Raw genomic sequence first — 22,001 nt, 5'->3', positions numbered from 1 at the left:
AAGAAAAAACCAGCCTGGTTCACAGACGAACTGACCACCTCCAAACGCACCTGCCAAAAACTCAAGAAGAAATGGATCCTTGAGCGCACACCCGACAACCTTGCTACCCTCAAGGACGCCAACCGCGAACACCACCAACGGATCCGACTCGCCAAGCGCGCCCACTTCACAGAACGCCTCAACAACAACACCCACGACTGCAAAGAACTCTTCGGCATCTTGAAGGAACTCTCCAACCCTAACGCCAACATCAACGACGTCCCTCCCTCCCAGAAACTCTGCGACGACCTCTCCACCTTCTTCCACCAGAAAATCACAGCCATCCACGACAGCTTCAACACCACACCTCCGCCAGTCCCTTCCCCCGACGACTCCTCCCACACCTTCCACCTCACCGCCTGGACCCAAGTAGACGACGCCGAAACCCTAACAACCATGAATTCCATCCACTCAGGCTCTCCCACGGACCCTTGCCCACATCACGTATTCAACAAAGCCGACGCCACCATCGCCCCCAAACTTCGCAAGATCATCAACCTCTCCTTCAACACCGCCACCTTCCCGGGCAGCTGGAAGCACGCAGAAATCCAACCCCTCCTCAAGAAACCCAAGGCTGACCCCAACGATCTCAAAAACTTCCGACCGATCTCTCTCCTCCCTTTTCCAGCGAAAGTCATTGAGAAGATCGTCAACGCACAGCCCGCCCACTTCCTAGAAGAAAACTCCATCCTAGACCCCTCTCAATCGGGATTCAGACGAAACCACAGCACTGAGACCGCACTCCTCGCCGCCACAGATGACATCAGACAACAAATGGACAACGGTGAAACCTCAGCCCTCATCCTCCTCGACCTATCAGCCGCTTTTGACACAGTCTGCCACCGCACCCTGCTAACCCGTCTCCACGAAGCCGGCATCCAAGACAAAGCCTTCAACTGGATCTCATCCTTCCTCTCCGACAGAACCCAGAGAGTCCGACTCTCACCCTTCCGCTCCAAAGCCACCAACCTCATCTGCGGCGTCCCCCAAGGCTCCTCTCTTAGCCCAACATTGTTCAATGTCTACATGGCCCCCCTCGCACAACTGGCCCGTCAACACAACCTCAGCATCATCTCCTACGCCGACGACACCCAGCTCGTCCTCTCCCTGACCAAAGATCCGCTCACCGCCAAAACCAACCTCCACGAGGGACTGAAATCCATCGCCGAGTGGATGAACAACAGCCGCCTGAAGCTCAACTCCGACAAGACCGAAGTCCTCATCCTCGGACGCACCCCTTCGGCCTGGAACGACTACTGGTGGCCCACAGCCCTCGGACCCCCACCCACCCCTGCCAGCCACGCAAGAAACCTCGGCTTCATCCTCGACTCCGCTCTCACCATGTCCAAACAGGTTAACGCCGTCTTCTCTTCTTGTTTCAACACCCTCCGCATGCTCCGCAGAATCTTCAAGTGGATTCCAACAGGAACCAGAAAGACGGTGACTCAAGCCCTCGTCAGTAGCAGACTTGACTACGGCAACGCACTCTACACAGGCATCCCAACAAAAGACATCAAACGTCTCCAGCGCATCCAGAACGCATCCGCCTGCCTGATCCTCGACATACCCCGCCGATGTCACATCTCCCCCCACCTGAAGGACCTCCACTGGCTCCCGTGGAAAAAAGGATCACCTTCAAACTCGTCACCCACGCTCACAAGGCTCTACACAACACCTGACCCACCTACCTCAACTCCAGACTCAACTTCTATGCCCCCACACGTCAACTCCGCTCTGCCTACCTCGCCCTCGCCATCGTCCCCCGAATCCAGCGCAAGACCTCTGGCGGCAGATCCTTCTCCTTCCTCGCCGCCAAGACCTGGAACTCTCTCCCCACCTCACTACGCCAGACCCAGGACCTCCTCACCTTCAGGAGACTCCTCAAGACATGGCTCTTCGAAAGCTAGCAGGACCCCCCCCCCCAGCGCCTCGAAACCCTTACGGGTACATACAGGGAGTGCAGAATTATTAGGCAAGTTGTATTTTTGAGGATTAATTTTATTATTGAACAACAACCATGTTCTCAATGAACCCAAAAAACTCATTAATATCAAAGCTGAATATTTTTGGAAGTAGTTTTTAGTTTGTTTTTAGTTTTAGCTATGTTAGGGGGATATCTGTGTGTGCAGGTGACTATTACTGTGCATAATTATTAGGCAACTTAACAAAAAACAAATATATACCCATTTCAATTATTTATTATTACCAGTGAAACCAATATAACATCTCAACATTCACAAATATACATGTCTGACATTCAAAAACAAAACAAAAACAAATCTGTGAACAATATAGCCACCTTTCTTTGCAAGGACACTCAAAAGCCTGCCATCCATGGATTCTGTCAGTGTTTTGATCTGTTCACCATCAACATTGCGTGCAGCAGCAACCACAGCCTCCCAGACACTGTTCAGAGAGGTGTACTGTTTTCCCTCCTTGTAAATCTCACATTTGATGATGGACCACAGGTTCTCAATGGGGTTCAGATCAGGTGAACAAGGAGGCCATGTCATTAGATTTCCTTCTTTTATACCCTTTCTTGCCAGCCACGCTGTGGAGTACTTGGACGCGTGTGATGGAGCATTGTCCTGCATGAAAATCATGTTTTTCTTGAAGGATGCAGACTTCTTCCTGTACCACTGCTTGAAGAAGGTGTCTACCAGGAACTGGCAGTAGGACTGGGAGTTGAGCTTGACTCCATCCTCAACCCGAAAAGGCCCCACAAGCTCATCTTTGATGATACCAGCCCAAACCAGTACTCCACCTCCACCTTGCTGGCTTCTGAGTCGGACTGGAGCTCTCTGCCCTTTACCAATCCAGCCACGGGCCCATCCATCTGGCCCATCAAGACTCACTCTCATTTCATCAGTCCATAAAACCTTAGAAAATCAGTCTTGAGATATTTCTTGGCCCAGTCTTGACGTTTCAGCTTGTGTGTCTTGTTCAGTGGTGGTCGTCTTTCGCCCTTTCTTACCTTGGCCATGTCTCTGAGTATTGCACACCTTGTGCTTTTGGGCACTCCAGTGATGTTGCAGCTCTGAAATATGGCCAAACTGGTGGCAAGTGGCATTGTGGCAGCTGCACGCTTGACTTTTCTCAGTTCATGGGCAGTTATTTTGCGCCTTGGTTTTTCCACACGCTTCTTGCGACCCTGTTGACTATTTTTAATGAAACGCTTGATTGTTCGATGATCACGCTTCAGAAGCTTTGCAATTTTAAGAGTGCTGCATCCCTCTGCAAGATATCTCACTATTTTTGACTTTTCTGAGCCTGTCAAGTCCTTCTTTTGACCCATTTTGCCAAAGGAAAGGAAGTTGCCTAATAATTATGCACACCTGATATAGGGTGGTGATGTCATTAGACCACACCCCTTCTCATTACAGAGATGCACATCACCTAATATGCTTAATTGGTAGTAGGCTTTCGAGCCTATACAGCTTGGAGTAAGACAACATGCATAAAGAGGATGATGTGGTCAAAATACTAATTTGCCTAATAATTCTGCACTCCCTGTAGTGCGCTTTATAAATTCACTGATTGATTGATTGATTGATAGAAGCAAACAAAGGGGGCCCCTGGCGCTCCGTCATGCTAAGCAGGGGCCTTGCGGTAATTCCAGGGGTGGGGGGCGACATGCACCCCCTCCAGTTTTATAACTGGCCCCTCCTGGGGCCTGCGATCTCTGGGGGGGCCCCCCCGGCCTCCACTGGCCTTCCACAACAATGCCCCAAAAGAACAAGTGGGGCCACACAAGGAGACCTGCAGTGCGGGGGCCTGCGGCGAGGCTTCCCCCCACCCGCAGTCTCTGCCAAGAATAGTCAGGGCTTCAAAGGGGCAGGGGGAGCCTCTGATTAGGCTTCCTTCCCCCCCTGCCCATGCACCACACACACAGGGGCTTCGGCAGGCGGGGAGCCTCCGATGAGGCTTCCTTCGCCGCCTGATCGTCTCCAGCCGCAGAAAGGGGCTCGCCGAGGCAGCGACCGTTATCGGCCCTAAGTTAGGGCCGTCTGATGCCCCGGGGGTGCTCCTCGGAGCGGACCATACCCTGGGGCACCGATAGGAGCACACTTGCTCCGGTTTCCTTTTCTTCGTGTTCTCCTCGTGCCCTGGGGGCCTCAAACATTGCAATTCACTTGCGCTTCACATAACCAGCCCGCCCGGGCTGCAGCAGTGATCTTGGCGGCAATTAGATGAAGCACCTCCCAGAGCGCTCAGCAAGAGAAAACAGAGCGCTCTCCAGGCGCTGGGGGCAGTTTCCTCAGCCACCATAATGCGCTTTCAGAGCACTTTACAAACCAATAGATGAGCGCTCCTCCAGGCGCTAGGTTCAGGATGAAGAAGTGCTCCTCATGCGCTTCTGGTTGTTACAGGGTTCAGGGGCCACGGCACCCTGCCCCTGGGGGACAAGGTACTCAAGGAGCACAGGGCGGCAGGACCCAGCAGAAGGCCAGCACAAGATGAATGCAAGCAAGTGGCAGTTCCTTACAGTGACCCAGCAGGTCGCAGGTCAGCACAGCAACAGCAGTCCATTGGCGGTTCCTGGTGAGTCCTTCCAGCATTCTGGCCCTCATTATGAACATGGCGGTCTGTTCCGCGCCGCCGGTGGCTGTAGAAACCGCCAACAGAGGAGCGGGCTGGACCGCCAAATAATGAACCAACCGAAAGTCAGGCATCCCGCGAACCACCCACCGCCAGTAGAGGAGTGCCGATGACGACGGCAGAGTCCGTCCACAGGCCGTCAGAAAGGCCCAACCCGCCCATCAAATTATGAACCACCATTCCGCCGCCAGTTCCAGGGTGGGACCCACCACCACACAAAGCCAGGTGGAAAGGAACCAAATATAAGGAAACACTCACTGGAGTCCCACAGAACGCGCCTCGGCAAACATGGATAGAGAGCTGCAGATCATGCCAGCCCTGCTCCTTGGCATATACCCCCACGACCGAGACCGCCGACGAAGACGACGACGGTAAGTACTGCAACCTATGAAACAAGGGAAGAAAGGGCACAGTTACATACCCACCCACTCCACCCATCCTGCAATGCCCCCCAACCCTTCACAGCAGCATATAACCCATACCCCTCACAGCAAGAGGTACTTTACCGACACAAGGCAAATCCAACATGACCATAGTACATACAAATGCCCATACCCATCACAAAGGAAACTAAAGACCAGGGTTCAACGGCATGCAGCCCAAACACAGGCCACACAGAAACTTTATTATGAAGCTCACTGAGCCAAACAGTCTTAAAAACAGGGCCATTGGCCAGTCCTTATGCCGACAATTGTCATGGGCCACAACGGGCCCAACCTGACTCCCACAAGTGCATGGTACTCCACATCATGGGGCACCATATGGGCATCCAGGCACCTCACAGAAGGGGGACAGGGGGTGGTGGGGGGTGTCGATTTACGACGGGGTGGGCCTTTGACAGGGGTGGGGGCTGTTTGGATCGGGTGGAGCTAGATGACCTAGGCTCAGTCCGGGCCTTTTTCTTATCTGGGGAAGGGGCACGGGAACGTGAAGGGCGGGCTGGGCTGTGATGGTGAAGGAGTGGACATGGCAAGGAGGTGAGCACTTTTGGGGACAAGACGGGGTGGGCCAGTGGGTTGAAAGAGGTCAGCACGGGAGAGAAAAAGTTTCTTTGGAGCAATTGGAGAGGGCGTGGATGAGGGCGTGGGAGTGGAGGCAGAGGGTGTGGATGTATGTGGTGTAGGGATGCGTGTAGTGGGTGCAGGTGACTACTCAGTATGCTGTGGTATGGTGGATGTCTGATGGGTGGGTGTCTTGGTGCGTTTGGGTGTTTTGGGAGGAGGGGGGTGGACACAGAGGGAGAAGACAGACGGCTATTGTGGATGTATGTTGTGTGGGTGTCTGCAAGTCTGGTGAGTGTGCTGCATGTGTCAACTACCGTAGTGGTGGTGAGTGCAGGTGTGGTGTATGGGGTGCATGTATGGCTGTCTGCTATTGTGGTGAGTGCAGGAAGAGGAGCAGCAACAGTGAGTGAATGTGCAGTGTATGAGGGTTTGGAAGTAGAGGGGACAGACAGGGAGGCGGAAAAGGTGGGCACACTGGGGGAAGTGGATGTTGTTGTGTGTGCAGGTGTCTATTGGCTGTGTGAATGCTTGTGGTGGGAGGAGTGGTGCTTGTGTTTTGAAGTGTGTTTCTTGTGTGTTGATGTGCTTGACTGGGTGTCTGAATGTGTGCCTTGGACGGGTGAAGGGAGTGGGGTGCTGAAAGGGGTAGAGGAAATAGGAGGGGGGACGGAATGGCCAGGGAAACTGGCTGCCGTCCAGGAGGAGGTCAGAGCCTGAAAAGATCTCTGTAGGGCAGACACGGCACCGTGAAAGCCATCCAGATAAGCATTAGTCTGCTGCACCTCTGATGCTAGCCCCTGGATGGCATTGACGATGGTTGTCTGCCCTACAGAGATGGTTCTCAGGAGGTCAATAGCCTCCTCTGAGGGCAGCAGAGCCGACTGGGGCAGGGGAGGAGGTGCCTGGGGCGAAGGAGACGCCCACCTTTCTGGGTGGTCGGGCACAGGCAACTCGTTGGGGAGCAGAAGGGAGGGCGGTGATGGAATGGGGGTGGCGGAAGATATAACGGTAGTGGTGTGTGCACTAGGGTCTGCCACTGCTGGGGAGCCCCCATCGGAGGAAGTCTGAGTCACTACCTCCTATGGTAGTAGCCTCCCCCGTGGAACTCCCCTTGCCCTCCCACCCACTGGTCCCCTGGGCGTCAGATGTCTCTGCCTCGGAGGATCCGTGGACCGCCGCCTCCCCACTTGCCGGTGCCTCAGCTCCCTCGTCTGAAGTTGCTGCTGTACCAAACCAACGCAAGAGAACAGGGATGGGGAGACAAAACAGGAGAGACACTTGAAAATAGCTGACTGCAGATACATAATGGCCAGACTTACACCCACCCAGAAGACACACCCAACAGGCAGCACCTTTCACTATGCCCATGGCCATGCCCCTGACTACTGACCAGAATACTGATCTACACCCATCCCCTGGACTACCTAAGGAGGCGACGTATGGGAGACCTGACAAAGACACCCCTACACCTTTTGGGGACCATAAAGTAGATGGACACCAGTCAAAGTCCCTGCCTCTAAGCAGCATGAACCCTAATGCACACCCAGACATCCTTCCAGACTGAAGTATGTGAAATGAGTACTCACCCCCTTGTGACTGCTGTGCAGCCTTCAAGCGCCCATCCAGGTCTGGGTACGCCACCGCCAGGATCCGTCGCATGAGTGGGGGTCAGTGCCCGACGGGCACCCCTTCCACGTTGGGAGGACTTCCCCAGCTGGGCTTCACTGATCTTTCGCGCTCAGCACCGCAGGTCCTCCCACCTCTTTCTACAGTGGGTGCTCCGCCGGTTGTAGACCCCCAATGTCTGGGACAGATTGCGGGCCTGCCTGCTCATCTGTGTCCAGGGATCCTTCACCAGTGTCCTGTGAGGTGCCTCTGTCTCCCTGGGGGACACTGGCACTCCTTGTCCCCTCCATTAGGGTAGCATGGGTGGTGGTGCCTGTTGGGGGACATAGACATGTCTGTTACATCTGCTTGAACGTTTGAGGTGAACAGGAGTGGGCTATTTAGTGCTGGTTGTACTTTCAGTGGCCTTCCAGGGTGCATTTGTGAGGTTGACATTGCATTTTGCACCAGTGTGGGGTTGCATTGTGGTGGGGGGTGTCGATCCATTGTGGGTACGTGCAGGGGTGGGTGACTGTGCACAGCGGGAGGGATGTGGGCCTGTTAGTGGGTTTGTGGTCATGCAGGGGGATGGATGTAGTAGCTGATGCCTGTGTGGGGTGCAGGTCCTGGTGGGGTGGGGTGGTGCATGCATTACAGGTGTGGTGTATATGGGGTAAATGTAGATCACTTACCCGAGTCTATTCCTCCAGTGAGTCCAGTGAGTCCCTCTGGTTGCAGGATGGCCAGTACCTTTTCCTCCCAGTCAGTGTAGTCGGGTGGTGTTGTGGCGGTCCTCCCCCAGTCTTCTGCACTGCGATGTGGTGCCTTGATGCCATGTCCCAGACCTTCCCCCACAGGTCGTTCCATCTCTTCCGGATGTCGTCCCTGGTGCGTGGATGGTGTCCCACTGCATTGACCCTGTTCACAATGGTCTGCCACAGCTCCATTTTCCTTGCGATGGGTGTGTGCTGCACCTCCGCCCCGAATATTTGTGGCTCCACCTTCAGGATTTCATCTACCATGGTCCTTAACTCCCTCTCTGTGAAGCGTGGACGTTTGGGGGGACACATGGTGAGTGTGGGGAATGGTGTCGGGGCTGGGAACGAGGTAAGGGTGCTCTTCTGTGGGTCAGTGTGTGTGTCCTGTATGCTGGCATTCGCTGTCTGCCTCTGGTGCTCTCCGTCTTCTTGTCCTGCTTTCATTGCAAGGGATTGTGGGGTGTGTCTGGGGGTGTTTTATGGGGTTCTGGATGTGTGTCAGATGCCTATCCAATGTGTGCACTTTTTGCTGTTGAGTCCACTTGCCGCCCGTGGCGGTCACAGCCGCCAATGGTCGTCCGGCCTCCACTGTCCACCGAGGTAATTTGTGCATCATTATTTGGAGGGCGGGATGTGAGTGTGCTTGGCGGTGGCGGGGTGGGGAGCTCCGGGATTCCCGCTGACAGTCATAGCGGGGAGTGCTGGTCTGGTGATTTTTTGCGGGGTTGGGATTTTCGTTCATTATATGGCGGTTTTCCATTCACCGCCGCCGCCGCGGTGTTTACCGCCGTGTTCATAATGACTGCCTCTGTGTCCAGTTCCAAGATGTCTCCAGTGTCTCCACATTGTGGGGAAAACACCCCTGTACTTATACTCAGTTTTACAGTGTGTTTACAAAGAAAGGGGAGAGGAGGTTCCAACCAGTTACAACTGGTTCTGGGAGTGCCCCCTCTCTCCTCCAGCACAGGCTCCAAACATCAGTGGGGGTAAACAACCCTATTGTGTGAGGCCAGGGCACAGCCTTTACAAATGCAGGTGTGCTCCACCTCTCCCTTCTCTCAGCCCAGGAAGACTATTCAGTATGCAGATGCACCTCGGTGACACCTCCACCCTCCCTCTGTACAGGCTGTCTGAAAAGTATGCACAAAGCCCCAACTGTCAGTCTGCCCAGACGTGGATTGGAGTCAAGCTGCAAAACACCAGAGTCATAAGCACAGATAAATGCTCACTTTCTAGAAGTGGCATTTCTGTAATAGTAATAAAAAATCCACTTACACCAGTAAGCAGCATTTCTCATCACCATTAAAACCATACCAAACATGCCTACGCTACCCCTCATAAATCAGACAATACCCTCTAGACATGAGGCAGGGCATTTCCAATGCAATCCTATGAGAAGGCAGCACTCACAGCAGTGAGAAACCAAATAGGCTGTTTGTCGCTACCAGGACAGGCCACGCTACCTGGCACATGTCCTGCCTTCTACATACATAGTACCCTACCCATAGGGCTAGTTAGGGCCTACCTTATGGGTGACTTACATGTAGTAAAAGTTCTGGGCCTGGCAAGTAAATTTAGATGCCAGGTCCCTGTGGCAGAAAACTGTGCACACAGGCCCTGCGCTAGCAGGCCTGAGGCAGGTTTGAAAGGCTACTTCAGTGGGTGGCACAGTCAGGGCTGCAGGCCCACTAGTAGCATTTATTTTACAGGCCCTGGGTATAGAGATACCACTGTACAAGGGACTTACAGGTAAATTAAATATGCCAATTAGATATAAGCCAATCATAACAACTTTAGAAGGGAGAGCACTTGCACTTTAGCACTGATCAGCAGTGATAAAGTGCTCAGAGTCCTAGAGCCAACAGCGAGAGGTCAGAAAAAATAGGAGGAAGGAGGCAAAAAGTCAGGGGATGAACCTGCCACAAGGGCCAGGTTCAACAGCGACGATAGCTAAAACCAAGCTTCATAAATCCCCTGACTCGGATGGGTTCCCTTCTGTATTTTATAAAGCTTTCTGCTTCCAACTGGCGCCCATGTTGACACGCCTATTTAAGGCCATAACAGCCCCTGATTCCATTCCACCCTCAATGCTGATGGCATCCATTGTGGTTCTTCCTAAGCCTGGGAAGGACCCTCAATCATGCGGGTCCTACCGACCAACTCACTACTTAATACGGACACTAAGCTGCTAACCAGTATTCTAGCTACCCGCTTCTACCAGGTCTGATTGACCCAGACCAAAATGGATTTGTGATGCACCCCCAATGTGGGGACACACAAAACGCATTCTTCACTTAATAGATGAGGCAGGTTGTGCTCGTAGGGACATTATTCTTTTAACCCTGGACGTGGAGAAGTCCTTCAACAGAGTGCATTGGCGATACCTGACCGCAACATTAACCCACTTTGGTTTCGGCCCTCCGTTTCTCACATGGATCCATACCACCTATAGCAAACCGTTGGCAACGGTGTGGGTGAACAGACATTCCTCCCAATCAATTCCCCAATGCGGAGGCACCAGACAGGGTTGCCCTTTGTCACTCCTACTATTGGAGCGGTTTGCACAGAGTGTACGATCAAATCCAAATATAACGGGTGTGTTATTTGGAGGCGAAGTGCACACCTTGGCTTTATACGTGGATGGCGTTTTAGTCTTCTTAGATAATCCCAAGGGGGCCCTTCTGGCTCTTCTGCAGGAGATAGAGGAGTTTGGGAAGATCTCCGGCTTACGCGTAAATGTTCAGAAATCCCAAGGCCTTAATATCATGGTCCCTCATGCGGCCCTACCAGTAGAGCCTCTCCCGGGAATGCTTGAATCTTTACAGAAAGATTTTTACAATTTCATTTGAGCAGGGAGGTGGCCTCACGTGAGCCACACCCTATGCTATCAATTGCCAGCACAAGGGGGGCTAGGGGTGCCTAACCTACTGCACTGTTTTCAAGCCACCCAACTCCACTATTTAGTAGAGTGGTTGAGAGACGAGTTCGAAAAGAGGTGGCTGTATATGTATAGGGTGCTCGCAGGCACATCCCTGTGGAAGATCCCCTTCCTATCCCGCCCACAACATCCCTGGGGTTTATATTCTTCTCCAATCACAATCTCACTTACGAGAACGTGGCACCGGGTTGCAACAGGGAAAAACTTGACTACATTTTCCTCGCCCTTGACACCAATTGCTGGCAATTCATCCTTTACTCCTGGTATGAACACCTTGGCCTACAGCAAGTGGTTGCAACCGGAGTGTCACTCTGTTGGCCATCTTTTGACACTCTGAAATCCGAACATGCACTCCCTGAGGTAGAGCAGATGCGCTACTTACAAATTCGGCATTGGGCCATGCATCCTGGGATACGAGACCAGGCACAGAGATCCCTTACTGATGTTGAGAAATGGCTGTTGAAGAAGACCTCAGATAAAAGATTAATCACTGACCTGTACAATTTCCTACAAAAGGCCCCCGATACACAGAAATCCCCAGGACAACGACAATGGGAGGTCGAAATCAGTAGATCTCTCACACATAGGGAATGGGAAGACATATACTACAGGGCACGTCACACAGCTACAAATATGGCAAGCGTAGAATCTGCGACCATAGGGGGTGTCTAATAGGGTTGGCATTGGGTTCGGCTACTCAAAACATACTCTCTCACTGGGGTACTGATACTCTTCCCATGCACCTGGGATGGATACACCGCCTGTGGCACATCTTAGGCATGGAGAATATTACTCTGACATTGACGAGCCAAGCACACTCTTTCCGAGAGTTATGGGGCCTTTCTACAGAGTGTACAGAATTGATATTTCCCAGATATATCCGGCTCCTGAGGCTTCACAACACACCAGCCATGATACAGTGAACAGGACCATGTAGGGGCTTAACCACTAGTGTTTTCTCTCATTGTTGCTGTATTAATGGGTAAATGTGCTCCCAGTGCGAGGGAGGGAGGAAGGGAGATGCTTTGTTTGCCTTTCATCCCGTTCTATGTTACTACTTTTAATACAGCTATATAATTATTATCACTATGCAGCCAGCTTCCAGGCGGGTCATACAATGTGATCGCTGTATACAGGGATCCAGAGATCCCAAGCTACATGGATCCAGAGATCCCAAGGTACAGGGATCCAGAGATCCCAAGGTACAGGGATCCAGAGATTCCAAGGTACAGGAATCCAGAGATTCCAAGATGCAGAAATGCAGAGATTCCAAGGACCATGACTCTAAAGATTCCACAGTGTAGGATTTCAAGGATCCCAAGGTGGAGGAGCTCAGTAATTCGGCGATGCAGGAGATGTAGTAATTCCAGGTTGAAAGCTTTCACAGACAGTGTGCAGGATGCAGGATCTCACAGATAGTCATACTCAGCACTTCTGAGATTTTACAGGAGAAGAGGAAGAAAGCAAGAGAGCGAGAGAAAAAAAGAGAGAGTGAGCCTGACAGACACAAGAGATCACAAGAGTGCGTAGAAGATCAAGAGGCATATGTAGAGAGTGAGGGAGGGAATGAAAGAGATAGTGTGTGAATATTCACATCTGCTTTTGAGATCTGAAGATCTGTCAGCGAGACAAACAAACCAAGAGAGTCAATACGAAAGAGAGAGAAAAAAGAAACAAAGTGTGTGTGACAAGCTTTATTCAGTTACAGAGAAGCAAAGAGGGGCCGAGAGATGCTGAGACAGAGATAGAGAATGTGAGGGTAGTAACAGCAATTGTGCACAATTATGTTTGTGCTGTTAGAGTCGCAGAGAGAGAAGGAAAGAGGGAGGAGGTGGGAGGATGAAATAAAGTCGAGACAGTGCAGCATAGAGTCTGTGTGAGTGTTTGTGTTTGTAGTAACAATCAATGTGCACAGATACCTTTGCAATATCTGGAGCTTTCTGAAAGAGAGGACCAGAGAGAGAGCGAGGAACACTAAGTGATGTGAGAGAAGAAGAAAGAGTTATACAGGTAATCAGATAAATAGACAGGGAGGTGGAGAGAGAGAGTGGCCATGTTTGTTAGTTGATGAGTCTTTCACTGTTTCCCCTGAGATCCTGAAGCTTGTATTATCATGTGCTAATCCATGCAAGGTTCTGAGCAGAGGGGTTTGCATAGTAGAAGAGATAATGTGTGACACTTGTGGATGCCCCTCAGGGCTGTAGGGAGGGGTGTGTGTGTGTGTGTGTCCTGCAGGAGCTCCTCTGATTACAGTATTCTATTTCCAATTACAGGGTGTTTGTGCTGTTCCTTTTCAGATCCTGTAGCCTCCGAGTCTTCTCTAATACTAAAATGATTTGTGTGTCCTTCAGGTGTAAGAAGTTTCAGGGTCCAGAGAGTGAGATGAAGAAAAAGGAAAAAGAGGTTATGATAACTCTGAAACCTGAAGAGGAGATGAAGAAATATAAAGGTAAATAGAGTTGTGCTGAATGTAATTTTCTGTTGGTGTCCACACTGAGACCTTTGGCCTCCACCAGCTACAGCTGCAGCTTTTACTGTGGAAGACCTGGTCGAACATTTGGCGAGTGCAGGTTACACACTGACCCCCTCAGCTGTGCTAACTCCTGAGCCGTGCTGGTGGTCCCTCAGCAGTACAGGGGGGTCCTCCTTAACATTGTCCATGATGTCCCCTTGGCTGGGCATCTGGGGGTGACTGAGACCTGCGAGAGGCTGGTCAACCACTTCTACTGGTCCCAGATGTCAGAGAAGGTCAAGGAGTTTTGTCGCTCTTGTGTGACCTGCCAAGCCAGTGGAAAAGGAGGAGGCAAACCCAAGGCTCCCCTGATACCACTACCAGCGGTGGAGCAGCTTTAGAGAGGGTGGTGCATTGCTTGAGACCATTTGTAAAAGTGCAATCAGCTGCTTCAGAAGGAAGTGTCTGCGCTGGTGAGGTAACCAAGCCGGGGGGGGGGAGCGGGGGGGGGCGACAAAAGTCGAGGCTAGCCAAGATTAAAGTTGTGCATGAGCAGAAAAGTCTTGAGCTGTGTTTAAAAGATGAAAGGATTTGGTTGGGAATAGAGATGATGCTGCAGTTGTACCATTTACTACAGTATACTGTCTAGTGCAGCACTGTGGACAGTGTAGTATAGTGTACTGTGTAATGCAGTGTGCTCTCTTGTGCAACAAGCCATCTGGTACATTGTGGCATGTAGTACAGTGTACAGTCTGGTGCAGCATTTTGTGAAATAGTGAAGTGTCTATTCTGTTGTGCTCTCTAGTGCGTAATCCTGCCTAGACCCATGTGCTGTGGTGTATTCTCCAGTTGTAGGAAATTGGCCCCTAGTTTGCAATACTTGCCCCCCCCCCCTCCCCCCCCCCCCCCCCCACACACACTTTTTTTGCCTGATATCTGATGCCAACTTGACTAAGTGTGTGCTGGGATCCTGCTAATCTGTACCATTGTTCTACAATTGAGACACCCCTGGCCCACAGCTAAGTCCCTTGTAAAAGGTATCAGTGGTACCAAGTGCTCTGTGATCAGGGAGGGTCCCTAAGGGCTGCAGCATATATTGTGCCACCCTAATGGACCCCTCACCAAACACATGCGCACTGCCAATGGAGCTTGTGTGTGCTGGTGGGGAGAAAAAGGTAAAGTTGACATGACATCCCCCTCAGGATGCCATGCCCACAAACCACTGCCTGTAGTATAGGTAAGTCACCCCCCTAGCAGACCTCACAGCCCAAAGGCAGGGTGCACTATCCCACAGGTGAGGGCATAGGTGTAGGAGCAATGTGTCCCTACAGTGTCTAAGTCCATTTTAGACATTGTAAGTGCAGTGTGGCCATACTGAGTATATGGACGGGGGGTTTGTCATTACAAACTCCACAGCTCCATAATGGCTTCACTGAGTACTGGGAAGTTTGGTATCAAACCTCTCAGCACAATAAATCCATACTGATGCCAGTGTTGGATTTATTGAAAAATGCACCCAGTGGGCATCTTAGAGATGCCCCTGGTATTTTACCCAATTCTTTAGTACAGGACTGACTGGTCTGTGCCAGCCTGCCACTAAGAGACATGTTTCTGACCCCATGGGGTGAGGGCCTTTTCTGCTTTCTGAGGCCAGAAACAAAGCCTGCACTGAGTGGAGGTGCTTCACAGTCCCCCCCCCCCCCACCCCCTGCAGAAACTGTAACACTTTCCAGTGAGCCTCAAAGGCTCGGGCATCCAGTTACAATGCCCGCTCCTGGAGAAAGCACCACTTTTGGCGGCAAGATAGGCAGGAAACTTAGGAAAAACAAGGAGTGACCACTTCAGCTGGGACCACCCCTAAGGTGCCCAGAGCTGAAGTGACCCCCTCCCTGCAGAATCCTCCATCTTGGTTTGGAGGAAAGGGACCAACAGGGTTAGGTCTGTGCCTCCCTCCCCAAAGGGAGTGGACACCAGAAGGGTGTAGTCATCCTCAGGGACAGTAGCCACTGGCTTCTGCCCTCTGACCCCTGTAACGCCCCTCAATCCATGATTGAAGTGCTCCCCTGAACCGAGCTCGTCCGATTCCTGCTGACCTCACAAGAAGAAATAAGAAGGACTGCTAACCTGACCCCCAGCAGAAAAGACTGAGGCCGCAAACTGACTTGGCCCCAGCCCTACTGGCCTGTCTCCAGCTTCTAAAGCCCTGCTAAAAGAAGGTGACGCATCCTGCAGGACCAGCGCTAGGAACTTCTCCTTTGGTCAGAAGATGTCTCACGGCGTGCCGAGGATGCAGAGTTGTTTCCACGCAGAAAGACCGCAAACAAGCCTTGCTAGCTGCAAGAGTCACGGTTGAAGAAAATGGGTGCTGCCCGGGCCCAGTAAAGGACCAGGAGGTCACCACTTGGATGAGGAGACAGAAGGGGCGCTCAGCAAAACAGACAGCCCACGCAGAAGCAGGCAGCACCCGCAGAAGCACTTGAACAGGGGTTTAAGAAATCTGAGCACAGCAGTCGTCTCAGCACTACAAAGGAGGGTCCCACGAAGCCGAAAGTAAACTCAGCGAGTTGAGCAATACAGGACGGAGTGCTGGGGACCTGGGCTGTGCTGTGCACGAAAGAATCCTTGCAAGAGTGCACAGAAGCCTTAGCAGCTGCAGTTCACACAGTACACAGGATTACTGTCTGGCGTGGGGAGGCAAGGACTTACCTCCACCAAATTTGGGCAGAAGGACCACTGGACTGTCGGGGTCACTTGGATCCAGCTCCTGTGTTCCAGGGACCACGCTCGTCAAGATGAAAGGGGACCCAGAGGACCGGTGAAGCAGAAGTTTGGTGTCTGCGCTAGCAGGGGGAAGACTCCGTCAACCCACGGGAGATTTCTTCTTGGCTTCCAGTGCAGGGTGAAGGCAGACAGCCCCCAGAGCATGCACCACCAGGAAACAGTTGAGAAAGCCGGCAGGATTAGGCACTACAATGTCGCTGGTAGTCTTATTGCTACTTTATTGCAGTTTTGCAGGCGTCCTGGAGCAGTCAGCGGTCGATCCTTGGCTGAAGTCGAAGAGGGAGATGCAGAGGAACTCTGGTGAATTCTTGCAGGTCGTTATCTGAAGAGAAGCCCACAGGAGAGACACTAAGTAGCCCTCAGAGGAGGATTGGCTACCAAGAGAGGTAAGCACCTATTAGGAGGGGTCTCTGACGTCACCTGCTGGCACTGGCCACTCAGAGGTCTTCATTGTGCCCTCACACCTCTGCATTCAAGATGGCAGAGGTCTGGGACACACTGGAGGAGCTCTGGGCACCACCCCTGGGGAGGTGCTGGACAGGGGAGTGGTCACTCCCCTTTCCTTTGTCCAGTTTCGTGCCAGAGCAGGGGCTGGGGGATCCCTGAACCGGTGTAGACTGGCTTATGCAAGGAGGGCACCATCTGTGCCTTCAAAGCATTTAAAGAGGCTGGGGGAGGCTGCTGCTCCCCAGCCCTTCACACCTATTTCCAAAGGGAGAGGGAGTAACACCCTCTCAGAGGAAATTATTTGTTCTGCCTTCCTGGGACTGGGCTGCCCAGACCTCAGGAGGGCAGAAACCTGTCTGTGGGTTGGCAGCAGCGGTAGCTGCAGAGAAAACCCCAGAGAGCTGGTTTGGCAGTACCCGGGGTCCATGCTGGAGCCCCGGGGATGCATGGGATTGGCACCCCAATACCATATTTGGCATGGGGGGACAATTCCATGATCCTAGACATGTTACATGGCCATATTCGGAGTTACCATTGTGAAGCTACATATAGGTATTAACCTATATGTAGTGAATGCGTGTAATGGTGTCCCCGCACTCACAAAGTCCGGAGAAATTGCCCTGAACTATGTGGAGGCATCTTGGCTAGTGCGCCCTCACACTTAGTAACTTTGCACCTAACCTTTACTAAGTGAAGGCTAGACATATAGGTGACTTATAAGTTACTTAAGTGCAGTGTAAAATGACTGTGAAATAACGTGTGCGTTATTTCACTCAGGCTGCAGTGGCAGCCTTTGTAAAGGTTTGTCTGAGCTCCCTATGGGTGGCAAAAGAAATGCTGCAGCCCATAGGGATCTCTTGGAACCCCAATACCCTGGGTACCTAGGTACCATATACTAGGGAATTATAACGGTGTTCCAGTGTGCCAATTAGAATTGGTGAAAATGGTCACTAGCCTGCAGTGACAATTTTAAAAGCAGAGAGAGCATAAACACTGAGGTTCTGGTTAGCAGAGCCTCAGTGATACAGTTAGGCACCACACAGGGAACACACATTCAGGCCACAATTATGAGCACTGGGGTCCTGGCTAGCAGGATCCCAGTGACACAGGCAAAAACAAACTGACATATATGTAAAAGTGGGGGTAACATGCCAGGCAAGATGGTACTTTCCTACATTAGCTTATTGTCTGTGTGTGTACAACAAATGCTTTGCACTACCCTCTGATAAGCGTAACTGCTCGACCACACTACCACAAAAGGGAGCATTAGTATTATCTACTTTAGCCTCTGTTAAGCATCTGGGGAACCCCTGGGCTCTGTGCACACTATATCTCATTTTGATATAGTATATACAGGGAGTGCAGAATTATTAGGCAAGTTGTATTTTTGAGGATTAATTTTATTATTGAACAACAACCATGTTCTCAATGAACCCAAAAAACTCATTAATATCAAAACTGAATATTTTTGGAAGTAGTTTTTAGTTTGTTTTTAGTTTTAGCTATGTTAGGGGGATATCTGTGTGTGCAGGTGACTATCACTGTGCATAATTATTAGGCAACTTAACAAAAAAAAATATATACCCATTTCAATTATTTATCATTACCAGTGAAACCAATATAACATCTCAACATTCACAAATATACATTTCTGACATTCAAAAACAAAACAAAAACAAATCAGTGACCAATATAGCCACCTATCTTTGCAAGGACACTCAAAAGCCTGCCATCCATGGATTCTGTCAGTGTTTTGATCTGTTCACCATCAACATTGCGTGCAGCAGCAACCACAGCCTCCCAGACACTGTTCAGAGAGGTGTACTGTTTTCCCTCCTTGTAAATCTCACATTTGATGATGGACCACAGGTTCTCAATGGGGTTCAGATCAGGTGAACAAGGAGGCCATGTCATTAGATTTCCTTCTTTTATACCCTTTCTTGCCAGCCACACTGTGGAGTACTTGGATGCGTGTGATGGAGCATTGTCCTGCATGAAAATCATGTTTTTCTTGAAGGATGCAGACTTCTTCCTGTACCACTGCTTGAAGAAGGTGTCTTCCAGGAACTGGCAGTAGGACTGGGAGTTGAGCTTGACTCCATCCTCAACCCGAAAAGGCCCCACAAGCTCATCTTTGATGATACCAGCCCAAACCAGTACTCCACCTCCACCTTGCTGGCGTCTGAGTCGGACTGGAGCTCTCTGCCCTTTACCAATCCAGCCACGGGCCCATCCATCTGACCCATCAAGACTCACTCACATTTCATCAGTCCATAAAACCTTAGAAAAATCAGTCTTGAGATATTTCTTGGCCCAGTCTTGACGTTTCAGCTTGTGTGTCTTGTTCAGTGGTGGTCGTCTTTCAGCCTTTCTTACCTTGGCCATGTCTCTGAGTATTGCACACCTTGTGCTTTTGGGCACTCCAGTGATGTTGCAGCTCTGAAATATGCCCAAACTGGTGGCAAGTGGCATCGTGGCAGCTGCACGCTTGACTTTTCTCAGTTCATGGGCAGTTATTTTGCGCCTTGGTTTTTCCACACGCTTCTTGCGACCCTGTTGACTATTTTGAATGAAACGCTTGATTGTTCGATGATCACGCTTCAGAAGCTTTGCAATTTTAAGAGTGCTGCATCCCTCTGCAAGATATCTCACTATTTTTGACTTTTCTGAGCCTGTCAAGTCCTTCTTTTGACCCATTTTGCCAAAGGAAAGGAAGTTGCCTAATAATTATGCACACCTGATATAGGGTGTTGATGTCATTAGACCACACCCCTTCTCATTACAGAGATGCACATCACCTAATATGCTTAATTGGTAGTAGGCTTTCGAGCCTATACAGCTTGGAGTAAGACAACATGCATAAAGAGGATGATGTGGTCAAAATACTCATTTGCCTAATAATTCTGCACTCCCTGTACAGAGCCAGCTTCCTACACTAGTGCTGTCTAATATAGTGTTAGTTCTAGTGCCGTTCATAGTGCATTGTGTAGCGCTTTGGGCTGCCTATTGCAGTGGACAGTCTCATGCAGTGTGCTAACTGGGGCAGTGTACTGTTTGGTACATTGCACTATTTTAGGCTTCAGTTGAATGAAGTGTGGCCTAGTGTAGTATTCTTAATAGTGCAGTGTGCATCTAGGACTGTGTGCTCTCTACCGCACTGTAATGTTAAGTTCAGATTCCCATGTAGTGCAGTGTGCTGCCTTTCATTGTGTGTTGTCTAGAGCAGAGTGCAAAGTGTTCCCTGTACTGAATTATACAATGCTGTGTTGTTTCGTACAGTGTGCTTTCTTTATCGTTATGATATATTGTGCAGCTTAACATCAAGTACAGTGGTCTTTTGTTATGTGCTGTCTAGAGCTGTGCACCATCTAATAGGTTGTGCTGTCTAGTGCAGTGTGTTTTGAGCTGTGTACTGCAGTGTGAGAAAGTAGCCTCTTTCTAGCCTTGTTACCCCCACTTTTGGCCTGTTTGTGAGTGTATGTCAGGGTGTTTTCACTGTCTCACTGGGATCCTGCTAGCCAGGGCCCAGTGCTCATAGTGAAAACCCTATGTTTTCAGTATGTTTGGTATGTGTCACTGGGACCCTGCTAGTCAGGACCCCAGTGCTCATAAGTTTGTGGCCTATATGTATGTGTTCCCTGTGTGATGCCTAACTGTCTCACTGAGGCTCTGCTAACCAGAACCTCAGTGGTTATGCTCTCTCATTTCTTTCAAATTGTCACTAACAGGCAAGTGACCAATTTTACCAATTTACATTGGCTTACTGGAACACCCTTATAATTCCCTAGTATATGGTACTGAGGTACCCAGGGTATTGGGGTTCCAGGAGATCCCTATGGGCTGCAGCATTTCTTTTGCCACCCATAGGGAGCTCTGACAATTCTTACACAGGCCTGCCACTGCAGCCTGAGTGAAATAATGTACACATTATTTCACAGCCATTTTCACTGCACTTAAGTAACTTATAAGTCACCTATATGTCTAACCTTTACCTGGTAAAGGTTAGGTGCAAAGTTACTTAGTGTGAGGGCACCCTGGCACTAGCCAAGGTGCCCCCACATTGTTCAGAGCCAATTCCCTGAACTTTGTGAGTGCGGGGACACCATTACACGTGTGCACTACATATAAGTCACTACCTATATGTAGCTTCACAATGGTAACTCCGAATATGGCCATGTAACATGTCTAAGATCATGGAATTGCCCCCTCTATGCCATCCTGGCATTGTTGGCACAATTCCATGATCCCAGTGGTCTGTAGCACAGACACTGGTACTGCCAAACTGCCTTTCCTGGGGTTTCACTGCAGCTGCTGCTGCTGCCAACCCCTCAGACAGGTTTCTGCCCCCCTGGGGTCAAGCCAGGCTTGTCCCAGGATGGCAGAACAAAGGACTTCCTCTGAGAGAGGGTGTTACACCCTCTCCCTTTGGAAAATGGTGTGAAGGCAGGGGAGGGGTAGCCTCCCCCAGCCTCTGGAAATGCTTTCATGGGCACAGATGTGCCCAATTCTGCATAAGCCAGTCTACACCGGTTCAGGGGACCCCTTAGCCCTGCTCTGGCGCGAAACTGGACAAAGGAAAGGGGAGTGACCACTCCCCTGACCTGCACCTCCCCTGGGAGGTGTCCAGAGCTCCTCCAGTGTGCTCCAGACCTCTGCCATCTTGGAAACAGAGGTGCTGCCAGCACACTGGACTGCTCTGAGTGGCCAGTGCCACCAGGTGACGTCAGAGACTCCTTCTGATAGGCTCCTTCAGGTGTTGCTAGCCTATCCTCTCTCCTAGGTAGCCAAACCCTCTTTTCTGGCTATTTAGGGTCTCTGTCTGTGGGGAAACTTTAGATAACGAATGCAAGAGCTCATCAGAGTTCCTCTGCATCTCTCTCTTCACCTTCTGCCAAAGAATCGAGTGCTGACCGCGCTGGAAGCCTGCAAAACTGCAACATAGTAGCTAAGACGACTACTGCAACTCTGTAACGCTGATCCTGCCGCCTTGTCGACTGTTTTCCTGGTGGTGCATGCTGTGGGGGTAGTCTGCCTCCTCTCTGCACTAGAAGCTCCGAAGAAATCTCCCGTGGGTCGACGGAATCTTCCCCCTGCTACCGCAGGCACCAAAATGCTGCATGACCGGTCCCTTGGGTCTCCTCTCAGCACGACGAGCGAGGTCCCTCGAATCCAGCAACTCTGTCCAAGTGACTCCCACAGTCCAGTGACTCTTCAGTCCAAGTTTGGAGGAGGTAAGTCCTTGCCTCCCCACGCCAGACTGCATTGTTGGAAACCGCGTCTTTTGCAAATACTCCGGCTTCCGTGCACTTCCGGCGGAAATCCTTCGTGCACAGCCAAGCCTGGGTCCACGGCACTCTAACCTGCATTGCACGACTTTC

The 22,001-nt window shown here is 51.0% G+C and overlaps 1 protein-coding gene across 1 annotated transcript in view; it reads left to right on the top strand.

The window, feature by feature from the left end:
* The window catches only part of LOC138283024 (E3 ubiquitin-protein ligase TRIM39-like), a 97,861-nt gene that overhangs the window by 45,781 nt on the left and 30,079 nt on the right, over positions 1-22,001 (top strand). Inside the window, exon 3 of the mRNA XM_069221142.1 lies at positions 13,295-13,392. Coding sequence (XP_069077243.1) covers positions 13,295-13,392 — 98 coding nt within the window. The remainder of the gene's footprint in view (positions 1-13,294; positions 13,393-22,001) is intronic.

Source organism: Pleurodeles waltl, chromosome 2_2 (genome assembly GCF_031143425.1).
Source record: "Pleurodeles waltl isolate 20211129_DDA chromosome 2_2, aPleWal1.hap1.20221129, whole genome shotgun sequence".
Classification (NCBI taxonomy): Eukaryota; Metazoa; Chordata; class Amphibia; order Caudata; family Salamandridae; genus Pleurodeles; species Pleurodeles waltl.
Note: the sequence above shows the minus strand (reverse complement) of the source record. Positions and strands in the feature narration are given on the sequence as shown.